We start from the raw sequence: 14,209 nt of genomic DNA, 5'->3' as shown, positions 1-14,209 counted from the left end.
TCTCTCTCTCTCTGCTCAGTCGGCCCTATCCTTCTGTGTAATGTGCACCTGCTCGGCTTGCAAGACATCTCACACACACTCACACACAAATACTTTGGAAAGGAGCTTGGTGAAAGGGAGAGACAGACAGAAGAAAAAAAGCCCTGCATTCCACTGTTTTCTCTACATTACCGCTTCATATCTGACTATGAATTAAAAAGCCTAGTCTCTTTTGCTTCTTTTTAATTTATTTATTTATGTATGGACATAATTATTATGTGGAAATGAGAGTTTGGGAAAGCAGGGAGATTTCCAGTAGAGGCAGCCCAGCCTGAACACTGTTGGAAAGCTGCTTTTCAAAAAAAGTGTTTGATGTTCTTCATCTCACACTATTAAGATGAAGACAAATATGCCCAACTGGCTCTCATTCTGCACCCAGGAGCTCTTTGAAAAGAACATCCTCTGATTGTGTTTGCTCTTATTGAGGCTACAAGGTTTGGTACTGTATGTGATTTACTCTTTTTTCACTGTAACTATATAGTATAATATGCAGACAAGAAGCCTGCGATTAAAAATAAACTCAAACAGAATAATGAATGAATAATGCAGAACATGCTGGAGTGTATTAACGCAGCATTTATGGCACTTGTTGTTGAGCGCTGAGAAAGTTGGAGGATATCCTGAGAAATGAGGCCTACTTGGTTAATTAAAAAAGTAAGCCAGTGTGTGCACTAAAACTAGAAAACAGACATGCTTCTCTGTCGAAAGGGAATATGAAGTCACAAGAATGACTTTTTAAACAGCCCCAGTGAGACATAAACATGTACATGTCGTTTGATCAGATCTAGGGCTGCAATGGATGATTATTTTCATCATTGAAAACTATTTTCTCCATTTATTTTCTGCTCTATGAAATGTCAGAAAATTGATCAAATTGCTTGTTATAAATTTCTAAAAGCTGAAAGTAACATCTTCTAGTCCAAACCCCAAAGATATTCAGTTTACATAGAAAAACACAGGAGAAGCTCAAACATATTTGTTGCTTTTGCTTTAAAAAATACAAAAATGACTCGATTAGCAGCAGATTTTTTTTTCTAATTCCCTTATTGTTTGGTCCTTACAATGTGTTCCTGAGCAGAAATCCATTGTCTGAGTCTATAGTATAATATAGTATAATTCAAGGTTGATTACATTAATAGTTATTCCCTATAACTGGGCCAATCAGTTATGTAACTGATGCCATGAATTTCATGAATAAGTTAAATGAAAAAAGTCACAAAGAAGAGATTCCATGAGGACTTCTTTGGAAATAGGTCCACACTGCCACAGATAAGTCAGTTAAGAACTCTTTAAAGATAGGACCCCGGAGGTTTAGCTTAGGAACTGTGGGAGTGTACTGTATTATAAGTGTGTGTATGTGTGTGTGTGTGTGTGTGTGGGGTTTCTCCATTATTTATGCCTTGCAGTTGCAGCTGTGGAGCAACGATTGGGAATTACAGTATGACAGGAGCTGGAGAAAAATAGCTACTGTAAAACAAACTAAAGCAATTGAGTTAAGACACACACAATGGGAAATACGCAGAGAGAGACTGAGCTTGATGAGGGGGGAAGCAAATATCTCTCTTTCTCCCTGCTGAGAGGTCACTGTGGACCTGATATGAGAAACCAGAAGCAGATGACAGGAACACTTAATGTGACACTTGTGGATGTCACACTGCCTTATGCACACAGAGCAAATATGTTATGTAACAAATGAGAAAGAAAAAGACACTGTGCGCATGTCCTGTTAATGGACTAATCGATCAATCATTTCGGCTCTATTTCTGAGCTTTAATGCTACAGTGTGAGACATTTTAGTAAAACAAAATGACCTATCTTGCTCGATAATACCATAAGAATAAAAATCTTAGATTTAACCCAGATTGGTCACACAAAAAAATCTTTTGGGACCCATTGTGCTGGATTCCTAATAGAAACTAATTCGACAGGCTGATTTGTACTAATTTCACTGTCTGTTTGTATGTGTTCATACGTGTGGATGTGTGTCTGCAAGCATAACTGTGTCAAAAGCCAGTAAATCCAACCTAAAGAGGGGTGGATGGATGAGGGTTCCTCTTTGCTTTCAAGTTTGGCTCAGGTGCGCTTTGAGACTCACAACTGCTGAGAGGATTTCCACAGCAGAGAGAAGTGCTAGTTGGAATAGAGCATTAACGCCACACTCCACCAACTAACATTCACGCACATTTCTCTAATCCATTCATTATTCATTACTCCCCGCTGCCTTTCCGCAACCCAAACTCAAGAGTCTTGCCCTGAGAGCTGAACGGAAGCATGTTCTGGTTTCAGTGTACGGGTTTGACCCCACCACATTAAATGTTGGGACCTCATTCCTAACAGCGAGCTGCTTTCAAATATCCTCAATACATGTTTAATATGTTTCCAAGTTTAGAAATCTTTTCATATCTTGCATCCTCCACATTTTCTAGGTTTCCTTCCTTAGTGAGTAAGTGGGCTGAATAGGTGATTTAACCTATGATGAATTACTGCTTTCACTTCGCTAGTGTGTATCATGGAAAATCGTAGTCCTAAAAATAAACCAAACTTCCTTTCCTTGGCAGCTGAACATCACTCAAATGCCATTAAATGCCAGCACAAGGAAATGCAAAGATACCAGAGATACCTCCACCTGAATCCAGTTTAACCATCCTTCAACTGAACACACATGATAAATCAATTTAAGCATGTGTGCAAAGCACATGGATATTTGCTCTAAATGACACCGTAAAAAGCAATCATTTTTATATTGTAATATTTAGGTCATCACAGTCTGGAGAGAAGCAAGTGAGCAAATATGGGCTACAGTCCATTTATCTTTCTCCTGCCCTGTGATGACCAGCAGCTTCCACCTGGAACATGATAGATTTGGCTGGACTGAAGACATGAATGAGTAGACCATTAATTCCTTCCACACAAATAGGATTTTTAAATAAATAATGCAGCAATTATAATAATAGTTCAAGTTCATGGCAATGCTCATTATGTCCCTCCTTCCTGGGACATTAACATCTGTCTATGTCACAAGTCTGACCTTGAGGAGCCCCCCCCCCCCCCTCTCTTTATTTATTCACATACAGGTGGAGCAACAGTAGATTTAGACTTGGACAGCGCATTAAGAGAAGAAATGCACAGACTAAATGTGAGCAATGCGACTGAACTTGCCTTTCAAGCTCTCAGAGCACATTCCAGTGTATTTACACCGAAACACCGACAGAGAGAGAGGGAGAGAGAGAGAGACGGACAGACAGGGAGAGGAGGGGAGGGAGGGAATACATGGAAGTAAAGCAGGTGTGAAATAAGTAGTCTAAGATATCACAATGTTACCAGCAAAACCTAAAAAATAGTCAATATATGTGCCATGTGTACCTCAACAGTTTATTTCTATATGGGTAACATGTGGAGCCTGTCTGCAATAGGTTAACAAGTATTTAACCCTGTTTAACATTCAGTGCTTGTGGCAACAACCCACAAGAACGCCTCTCCAATCCATCTGTGCGCCCTCCTGTGCGTTCTCATTTACATTTTTAACTAAAAGGTATTTGAGGAGAGACTGAGACACATCGCTGCTGTGACCGCCGATTTCCCGTCATCCAGTCAACTTTCCCGACATCAAGGAATGCGGGTGGCATTCATGCATTTATCCCGGCAACGCGTTTGTCTCTAATGACAGAATGCCATGCAACAAGATAAATAAAAAAAAAAAAAAACCCAAACCTGATTCAATCCCTAACACCTTACAGCGTCGGGCAGCTTACCTGTTCCGTGCAGGACGTGTAGGACGCACGGATAATGAATGTGGAGAGCTTCGTTTCAATGCCTCCAACCCTCGTTCAAAAAGCGGCACATAGCAACACAAATTGCCCCTGCACAGCTTCAAGTTCCCCCACAGAGCGAGCTTTATATTATATCCTCGTCGACCACCGTTGGAAAGCGCGCCATCGTGCGTCAGACTAGAGCGCAGGGCGCAACAGGTGGATGGAGGAGGGACGGACAGGTTAGGGTGCTGCCTTTAAGGAATCAGGAAATATAATAAGCAAGATGATATTTGTATATTTATACACAGCAATTCATCAGCTGTCATTGGAAATCAGGTCATGCTCTTTTAGATGTGAGGCTTTTAAGGGTTAAGATAAACTACATTTAAAGTCAGTTCATTCTCCACTGGACATGAAAGCATCATACAACAGTGAGAGGCAACAATGAATATGTTTAGATCTGACAAAATAAGTATGTGTTAACTGACTCCAAAAATAAATGCTGTTATAGAGTTGAGGAGGAGGAGTTGAGTCCTGAAGAATGACTTCATGGCTGCATTCCAAACCAAAGTTATCCCTAATCCCTTTTCCCAGCACAGACATGCTGCTCAGTGTTTGCGTGATTGCTATAATGAGACTCATGGCAGCAGCAGCTATTTATGTAGGCAGCAGAGGAGTCCTGTTAGATCTATCCCAGCCAAGAATTCATTGTCTACCTTGTTATCAGTAGTAGTAATGATAGAAGCAGCACCAGCAGCAGTAATATTTTTTTAAATAAATGAAAAAATAACAAAAAATATCAATGAAAAGTGTTTATTTGTTTCAATTAAATTTATTATGTGTTATTGTTTGTCATTATTGATGTTGCTCCATGATGTGACAGGAGGTGGCGGTATTTCCCCAGGCACAATCCATCGGAAGTCAAGTTAGAAAATATGTGTGCAGTTTCCGGTGAGTCAATTTCATTGAAGTCATAAATGCATTTGTGCCTTCAAAATAAGAGCGCAGATGATTCTGGTGTGAGGCTGAAAGGCATCAACAAATTAAAAACCTGTATTGAAATGTCAGAATAATTCAACTAAACTAAATTAAATATGTAAAATAGTTATGAAATTGCATCATTCAGGCATTTCCTGATGAAAAATTAAACCGCCTGTATTATCTTTTCTACCCATGCAGACTATTTCAATAACTAAATACCATACAGACATTTTAAAAGGATATCCTTGTAAATCTCTATTTTACATTATATATGATATGATGATGATCTATGTCTATGTCTATATAATATATAATATAATAGTCTAACTGTTTAACTTGATGCTTGAATTTCCTTTGGGATCAATAAAGTATCTATCTATCTATCTATCTATCTATCTATCTATCTATCTATCTATCTATCTATCTATCTATCTATCTATCTATCTATCTATCTATCTATCTATCTCCATATGGGTATTATTTTGAAAATCCTCACCGGATGTAGTGATGTCATTCATGTTGTCCTGACACAGGGAGGTCTCAGCGATGGGTGATAACATCGGGAGCTAATGTGTAATGTCATTTAAAAGCTGCACACACTGTTCACAGAGGCGTGTGAGAATGTGGGGACAGTCACGGCAAACCCACAGACACTTCACAGTCTGCACCGAGTCCATTTTGTCAGGTGAGCGGCCACCGAGAGCTGATTTTAGCCATCTTTGTTTGTTAGCATCCCATCCTCAAGTCTGTGTAAATTTGCCTTAACGACGCCTGTGTGTAAAGCCTGTGCAAAATAAGCTAAAATACACATGCACTCAGAGTGTCTACATCACAAACACGCCAGGGTTTCTCCAAATATAGGCGTAATTATTGATTTTTGATGCACTCTAAATCAGTTGTGACACTTCTTTTTAGTTGTTTTCTGATTTATTTATCTCTCGCAGACTCGTCAGATGACAGAACAAGTCTCCACGCGTGTGTTTTATTGAGGTAGGTAGGTGTGTCAGACCTGATTTCTTTTCAGGTTTGTTGCCAAAGTAAACACACGCATTTACTCACAATTTGGAAGCAGCACTAGCAGCGGGAGGTCAGGACAGGGACACTTATCTCGCCATGGCTACTGCGCGCTTCCCCGGGAAGAGTGTGGACGTGTCGGCCGCCAACTGGACAGCTCCGGCGCTGGGCCGGCCGGTGTGTGTCAACGGGACGCCCTGGATCCTCTACCTCCTGGAGGAGTGTGTGGACAATGTGTGGGAGTACTGCAGCGTGATGATAGGACTCGTATCCATGTTCTGTTTCCTGCTGTCCACTCTGCCGTAAGTTGTATAAGATTGTGTTGCATCCTGTGGTGAAAACAGGGTTCCCACGGGTGCTTGAATTCCTTGAAAATGCTTGAATTTCAATTCAGTGTTTTCAAGGTTGTGAAAATGCTTGAATTTTTTGTGAAGTGCTTGAAAATGCTTGAAATTTGTGTGATGTCTATTTGTCACTGTTATTGCGCTATGGTAGTTACACAATACACCGCTCACAAGCTGAGAATACAAGCCAATTCACAATTAGTTAAAAATCAAAACAGTCAATCTACCACCATATGAAATAATGTTAATTAGACCCATATTATTATGCCATACAGTGGCACCGCTGCGCTTCCCATGACCATCATGGCAAACACAACTAGTAGGCTACCTATTTAAAGGTGCTGGAAAAATGGAAAAACTGGTGCTTGAAGGTGCTTGAAAAGTGCTTGAATTTGTTCATGAAAAAGGTGTGGGAACCCTGTGAAAATCATTTATGAGTCATCTGGCTAAAAGTGTGATTTGTGGCTATCTATCTATCTATCTATCTATCTATCTATCTATCTATCTATCTATCTATCTATCTATCTATCCTCATAGGCAGGTCTATGAGGCCTATCGGAACGGTAAAGTGGAGGAGGCCATGTCTTTTGGCTTTCTTTTCTTCCTCTTCAGTGGAGACCTAACCAGCTTTGCAGGGTGTTACCTTACTAGCCAGCTGCCCATTCAGGTGAACACACGTACAAACAACATACTCAGTCACTCAGACATATAACCACCTAGTTGGATTCATTTGTGGTCTTCCCTCCTTCCTTTATTTTTTTCCTCTTTTTGCTGCTTTTTCGCATCTTTTTTTCCGCAAATGTTATGTTTGAAACTGTTAAACTTGCTCTAACTGTAAATATTTTGTCTGTTTGTCAGTGTCGAGACATTTTTAAAAATATCTCTTGTATTACTAGACACGATCATTTAAAGCAGTGGTTCTTAACCTTGATGGAGGTACCGAACCCCACCAGTTTCATATGCTCATTCACCGAACCCTTCTTTAGTAAAAAATAAAATATGATTTTTTTTACTGGTGCACAAAATGAACCATGCATTAACATCACCTTGTTCAAATAACAAAACCAACACAGTGCATGAACTCACAACAACTTACCTCAGTGTGACTTCTGCTGTTGCCTTTGAGAGACCAGTTCAGATATGCGTGGCTTCACCTTGGCAAGTGCCAGTCTCATGTCATTTTCACAGCAAAGTCTGTTCCTTTTCTTAGTTTTTATGTCCAGCATCCTCGAAAACGATTGCTCACAAAGATATGTTGTAACAAATGGTATAAAAAATTCCAGGGGGCGGAGGCTCCACCGAACCCCTAGGGTTCAATCGAACCCAGGTTAAGAACCACTGATTTAAAGCTTGTCCTCATAAGAAGAGATACTTTTATTAATCCCTTGAGGGGAAATGATTTTTTTCACTCAGTTTTACACACACACACACACAAACCACCCACCGTTTCCCCAGGGAACAACTCAGCAGTATGAATCTCTGTCTATCTGCTCTTAACCTACAAATGTTGTTTGTTTGTGTTTAGGTTTTTTTGTCTCAACTGTGACTTTCTTTTTCTACATCTCAGGTCGTCACAGTGGTGTTCTACATCTTCACAGACCTGATCCTCATCTCCCAGTTTCTCTACTATAAGATCAAGAATAGCTCCAGCAGAAGTAAGCCCAGACATTATATCTGTTTTTAGGTTTGTGAGTGATGACTGCGCTGTATGAGTCAAACATATCATGACTAATGAAAAACAGAGCCACGAGGAAGGAAGTATTTCGTGCTGACTAACTGCATGACCTCAAAAAGTGAAAGCGAGGCCTTTAGTTTATTAATGATAAAATAGCTTTCAATCGCAGTCTGTGTATATAAATATGTATGTATTTATCACCTGTATAGGTGAGATCACTTCAGCAAGGTCTCATTTTCGTAGTGGGATCATCATGCTAAGTTATAAAATATACTATGTAATCATTATCACTCAACAAGTAAGTTTATGAATGGACCACACTTTTGCAGTCGTTTCACGTGAATATGTAACATTAGTTCTGTGTGAGAAAAATACAACAGGAATGAAAAAAATCAGTGTTGTTATGAAGTCAAATGATCTGCCACGTAGTGACTCTGGAGATGATGGGGACAGGTTCCAGCTGTTATGTACTTAGCAGAAAAGCCCAAAGTGCATAACTGCCAAATGACACATAATCATACTCAGACTTCTTCCAGACTGTGCACAGCTTTGTTTGATACTGGCTGCTTATAATGTCACTGACACAGAACAAATGTAATCTTGCCTGTAGTCTTATCTTATCTTTGTAAAACAGTAGGTTTAAACTCTGTTTATGTCTGTGTCTTTATGTGTCTTAGCTGTTTTTTCTTTGTCTTGTACTCCAGAAAGCCCTGTGTTGAAGTGGCTGTGCTTCATGTGGTGTGGTGCTGCTACATTAGTTCTTCTGGCATTACCCAAACTCATCATAGATAATAGTTCAACTTTAGACACCCAGGTAGGTAGATTGTATGCAATGAACTGCATATATTTACACATACATGTGTGCAAATGATAGATTGTGATAAAAGTGTTCATAAATCAGATTTGGGCTGTTTCTTGTGCTGATAGCTTCAGGTTTATTGGATACATGTTAATTCAGTTATTGTACTGTTGTGCATTTGCAGTATTTTGATTCTTTTGCCTCTCTCTGCATCTCTCACCAGAGCCCAACTACCTCTAAATCAGTGGAAATCACAGGCTATATATGTGGATACCTGGCATCTGTCTTCTACCTCTGCTCACGTTTCCCCCAGCTCTATAAAAATGTAAGTGACCGTTTGTCTATTCATTTGAGATGTGGAGTTTGTTTTCATTTTGTCACTGTAACCTGGTTTGCACGTGAGCAGTGCCATGATCCTGACGGGAGATCATGTATAGCGTTTGCAGGGTCTGATCCCAGGAGGGTCCATTTAAAAAAAACTGCATTTATTATAAGTCCATTGGTAATAAACAGGGACTGTGTGTTTTTAAGAGTGGGGTTGGATTTGTGTGTTTGTATATACAGTATGTGTGTCAAAATGAGAAGCAGACGTTAAAGACAATGGCGCTGTTGTGCTGGAGAGACATCTTGGCTCGACTGCAGCTATTAATCACAAGAAGGGGGATCGTCTCAGTCTGCTGCCAGTGCCACAGAAACTTCTGGACACACACACACACACTCCCAGATTATTGTAAATCGTTTAAATCGGATTTGCCCCATGGAAATTCCTGCATGTTCAAACGTGCTTACTTTTTCAGCACAAAGACCCAAACGTTTCTACCCTATCATTAGCTTATCATTCTTAGTGGCAGGTTACTCATCCAGTTTAGTGAAACAAAAATAAATAGCCAATAGTCTTCAGTTTTACTGTGGACAAACTGGTTGGTTGCCTAGAAGTTTTGGTCCAGTCCATGTAGTAATCTGCAGGGTACTCATAGTGTTGCCGGGTGAGTAGCCACAACAGATTCTGACAAGGTTAAAATGTGTCTTTTGTTTCACAATATTGGATGGATACTCTCATTCCAGGTCATGTATAATGGAAGTGATGAACTCAGTCTTGCCACAGACAATACAGTTCTTGTTAGCAGAATGAATTCATTGTCGGTTATCATCCCTCGAAGGGATTTGTTGATAGAGCACAAGTACAAAGAAAGCAATTTAATTGTTGTGAGTGAAATAGAAACCTGGCTTGTGGCTTACACGTAGTTCTCGACCTTTTCCTTTTTTTCTCTGTGGATTTTCACCAAGCGCCAACCTCCGTGACTGTGAAATGAAGCCAACGTGCAAATGTCAAAAACTACAGTTCCTCGAAATGCCACTTGAGGCTGGCTACAAAATGAGCCATTAGCCCCCATGTTAAAACTTCACAGCAGAAATAAACACATCTATAGTTAATGTCCTTGTTCGTGACAGCATGTCCAGTGCAGTTTCTGTGATGTTCTTTGGTCTATCAATGAAATACTGTAAACTCTTCTAGTTCCAGCGACAATCCACAAAGGGCACCTCCTACCTGTTGTTCGCTCTGGCCATGATGGGGAATGGGACGTATGGATTGAGCGTCATCGTGGTCCTGCCTGCACTGAAGGGATCCAAACGGACCTTTATCATCAAACATCTGGCCTGGCTCATTGGCAGCCTTGGAGTCCTCATACTGGACTTCTTTGTATCCTTTAACAGTGTGTAGCTGTGTTGAATGCTTCTTCACATCCTAAACTTTAACTTGGATCCATATCCAGGCATACAATAAATAGAGCTGGTAATATCCTTGCACATACTTTATATTTAAAGCATAGTGTGTGATTTCAGTTTGTTGATAATGTTAGATGTCGACTTTGACGTTAACTTGTACATATCCCATCAGCAATCATAATTTGTATTATCACAGTTCTAATACAAACTTAATGAAGTGGAAGACACTATAAAATTACAATATGTAGTGCTTACATTTACCATTACAAATTGGTTTGTCTCACTTTGAATGGTCCTATAAGCTCTTTTACCAAAATATTGACCGACATGTTTGAATAATACGACAAAAACAAATTTGACCTTGCATGCCACCAAACTATATTACATTACATTACATTACATTGCATTGCATTTAGCAGGCGCTTTTATCCAAAGCGACTTACAGAGGAGGACATAAGCTGAGAAAGGTGTAAAGGAGCACAGAGTAGTTGTTAGTTTTGTTAGTTTTGTTAGGCAGGGAAACATTCTCGAAACAGAAAGGTTTTTAGAAGTTTTTTAAAGGTCGAAAGGGATGTTAAATATAAATAAAGGGATATATAAATAACTATATCAATAACTTGACATTTTAAGAGTCTTGTCTACACTTTGTGATTTAGCATTGCTTATTGCTGCTAAAAAGATTATTACTTAAAGCTTTATGTCATGGAGGGTTTCTAAAAAAGAAATTAGTAGTTGCCTTAAGAGAAGATGCTGTTAAACGTATGTTCCTGTATGAGCCTTAACATAGTAAGGTGACTGCCCAGTTCATCATATACAGGAAGAACTACCCTGCTAAAAGCAGCACGCTACTCAGCGTCCCAGAAGTGGAACCTCTTCTGTGTGAAGAAGTGGAACTGTCAATGTTATAGGACACAGACTGGACACCAGCATGAAGCACTTGGGCAGAATGGGCCAATGGTCAATCTAGAGGTTGTTTTTGATCATTCTGTGGGTTCTTACCGATTTAATCGTAAAAACTTGTTAAGATGACCATGATCAATCCTTAGGTGGTCCAATGTGACAGGAAAAGCTGCATAAAATGTTTGGCCAATACATTTATGTTAAGATTAAGTAACACTAAAGTAACTTTTTAGAAATGTTTCTGTGTGTTTCTCCTTTGACAGACGGATCTTTTTCTCGTTATCAATGCTGTTATTTGTGATAAATTGTTCCCCTGGGATTTCTTTACTTTGGTTTTGGTTGGAATAATTGGGAGCCATACACACCCAGAGGAGATGGCTTAATCCCAGATGTTTTTTCACAAATGCAAACGTCATGGAAGAATGAAGTGCCTGTTATATTTACACATTTCTGACAGGATAAATAGTGATAGCAGCATTAAACTAAGATTCTTGGTATGGGATGTTGTTTTTCTTACCTGAGATGGTATTTTACTGCCATTAAATACAGAACTTGCATAGTAATAGAGGAACCTTAGAGTAATGTGTCTCTGGAGGAACTTGTCATTGAACACTAGAACCATAGTTTGTATGACATCAAATAGACAGGATGTGGCACACTGCAAGCATACAATGGCCTAATTTCTCTAACAAACTGATGTTGCTTTCTTTTCTTTTTTTGCCTTCTTGTTCCTTGCTCTCCACTCACAACACGTTGTTGCCTTTTTAAACTAAACAGTCTTAGAATAAATGCACTGTATATCCATTTTAGAACAGAATTATTTTAAAATTAAAGTTAGATACTAAACTATTGACAGTGGTTTATTGAAGCCACAGTTTTTCTTAGAAACTGCAGTGGGACCTTTTCTCTTTTTTACCGTTTGTTATGATCTGCCTGTTTTACGAGTCGCATGAACAGCAATGGTGTCCTCTTTTGTGACATCTTCATGAAGTGCAAAGACATTCATGAGAGAAAATAGGATGGGTTAAGAATAGGAACATTAATGGGATTAATTATTGAAGGTTTGGTAAAATGATGAGTTTCAAAATGAGTTTGCACATTTAAGATGTGTTTCTATTCTGTCGGTCAGTTTAAAGCAGAGCATCTTGTCAGGTTGCATTTATTTTTTTTAATAACATTTTCTTTTAGAGTCGTTCAAAGAATAAGAAGAACAACGCATAGAACAAATAGTTGTCCTATTGATCAACCAGATGTACACGTTAAGGTAGCAGACATTCATTTAGATCATTAGCAAAGCCAACGGCGCATTGGTGTGTGCCAAATGTTACACAGTATGTATGTGGCGCTGTCGTTGTTTAACCTGGACATCTACATAACTAAAGTACTGTACTTGCAGAGATCTGCACATTTGTCTACCTCATTATAATATGGACGTGACTTATTTTTCCCAGTGTGCAGGAAGAGCTGGCTCATAATTGGGGCGCAATGCTTCATGTGTGAAAACAGAAGGGGAAATGAGTGAAGCGCACATTGCATTTAACGATATGAAGTGGTATGTTGTAGCATCTGTTTTGGAAAAGAACTGCTATTCAGTATATGTTGGTCAATATTATCACAATTACATGATGTGATTACACGGCAATGTTTTTTTTTTCTGTCAAGTGATGCAATAATGTGGAATTATGTAGACATGAGGGGATTTGTTCTGACTTTAGTGACAAAAAAATGATGATTATTTGCAAATACATGCATTTAGAGTAATTTCTTTTTCAAATTATTTTTGTATTGCACGATTCATACTTTGATCTCTTCCCAATTATTTCTTAATGAGTCTTTTTCAATCTAGCACAAATACGTATTTATGTGTATATATTGCTACTGTAGTATTTATAAGACACAGTTTTTGGTGACAATGTATTGCTAAGATGCATTTATTTTCTTCATTTGTATTCAGATGCATTTAATTGTACATGGCCAACTATATTGTAATCCTAAACTCTGTGCCATGGTATGTTCTGATGGAAAACCACTGTGTATATATGGTAATAACTGTATGTATATTGTACAAAACTTGAATAAACTGCACAATATACAGTATATCTTCAGTGGAGATGTTTGTCTATGTTGTTTTGATGAGTAGGTCAAAAAACAGAGTGACACATTTCTATAAATCAGACACAGACATCATTTTCTATAGATGTGTTATTATGAATGTCGTCATTATTATGAATGTCAAAAACTAAATTATGTTTTTAAACAAGATCTTACACTTTCCACAAAAAATGTAATTGCACTTAACACATTAGATTTAACTTTATTATAGCTTATAGTTATTTGTTTTGCATGTTTATGCGTCCAACATTAGTATTAAAACATAATTCTAACAATAATATGCAAATCAGAATCAGAAATACTTTAATAATCCCAGGGGGGAAATAATTTTTTGTTACAATACTCCAGTATACAAACAAACAAAAACAACATATGTAAACAAGTAACCATCTATTAAGAACAGAATATATAAAAAATCAAATTTACAGTTAAATAATGTGCAACAACTTCAAAAAGTGATTGACCATATTAGTGTCAGATTACAGAAGGGGGTGAAGATGACGGTGTGCATGGTGCTGCAGGCAGATGCTGGGTTTGCAGAGGGAGGGATGGACAGTTTATTGAAATTGATTGATTTATTTTTATTTATTTAAATTATTTATTTTATTGATTCATTTATTTGTTTATTGAATTACAGTTTATTTTGTTTGACATTTGTATTGGTTGTATTGGGGCTTGACTCTAAGGTACAGTAGGGTTGCATACTGTATATTTTGTTTGTATAATCGTCCTGCAGGCATTTACACAGTGTTTGCACAGTGTCCTTAAGATGTTATCACAGGATTACAACAGGTCTTTGTAAAGGGGAAACTACAAGTCTGCAAACTCTCCACCCTCTCATACTTAGCTGCTTTTTTGATCGAGC

At 38.5% G+C, this 14,209-nt stretch overlaps 2 protein-coding genes across 3 annotated transcripts in view; one reads left to right on the top strand and one right to left on the bottom strand.

Moving 5' to 3' along the window:
- Positions 1 to 3,913, bottom strand: part of veph1 (ventricular zone expressed PH domain-containing 1) — a 75,997-nt gene extending 72,084 nt beyond the window's left edge. The window contains exon 1 of the mRNA XM_027280429.1: positions 3,792 to 3,913. The gene's annotated coding sequence lies outside the window, so the exon portion shown is untranslated. The remainder of the gene's footprint in view (positions 1 to 3,791) is intronic.
- Positions 3,914 to 5,286: 1,373 nt separating this feature from the next.
- Positions 5,287 to 13,329, top strand: slc66a1l (solute carrier family 66 member 1 like). Of its 2 annotated transcripts, none has more exons than XM_027280911.1 (9): positions 5,287 to 5,457; positions 5,717 to 5,762; positions 5,845 to 6,088; positions 6,672 to 6,797; positions 7,698 to 7,785; positions 8,510 to 8,619; positions 8,828 to 8,929; positions 10,121 to 10,306; positions 11,124 to 13,329. In XM_027280911.1, the coding sequence occupies exons 1-9, from the start codon at positions 5,349 to 5,351 to the stop codon at positions 11,238 to 11,240; spliced, it is 1,128 nt and encodes a 375-aa protein (XP_027136712.1). In that variant the 5' UTR covers positions 5,287 to 5,348; the 3' UTR covers positions 11,241 to 13,329. The 2 variants fall into 2 exon arrangements, with proteins under 2 accessions (XP_027136712.1, XP_027136713.1); XM_027280912.1 differs by having other exon boundaries at positions 6,668 to 6,797.
- Positions 13,330 to 14,209: the final 880 nt, after the last annotated feature.

The sequence above is a fragment of the Larimichthys crocea genome, chromosome VII (genome assembly GCF_000972845.2).
Source record: "Larimichthys crocea isolate SSNF chromosome VII, L_crocea_2.0, whole genome shotgun sequence".
In the NCBI taxonomy this organism is placed as follows: Eukaryota; Metazoa; Chordata; class Actinopteri; family Sciaenidae; genus Larimichthys; species Larimichthys crocea.
The sequence above is the reverse complement of the archived record's forward strand: the minus strand, read 5'-3'. Positions and strand labels throughout refer to the sequence as shown.

Excerpts from the sequence above, each read along its gene's own strand:
- slc66a1l (XM_027280911.1), top strand. The coding sequence starts at position 5,349 with ATGTCATTTAAAAGCTGCACACACTGTTCACAGAGGCGTGTGAGAATG. Across the intron at positions 6,798-7,697 it reads CTAGCCAGCTGCCCATTCAG|GTCGTCACAGTGGTGTTCTA; the intron begins GTGAACACACGT and ends TCTACATCTCAG. Across the intron at positions 7,786-8,509 it reads CAAGAATAGCTCCAGCAGAA|AAAGCCCTGTGTTGAAGTGG; the intron begins GTAAGCCCAGAC and ends CTTGTACTCCAG.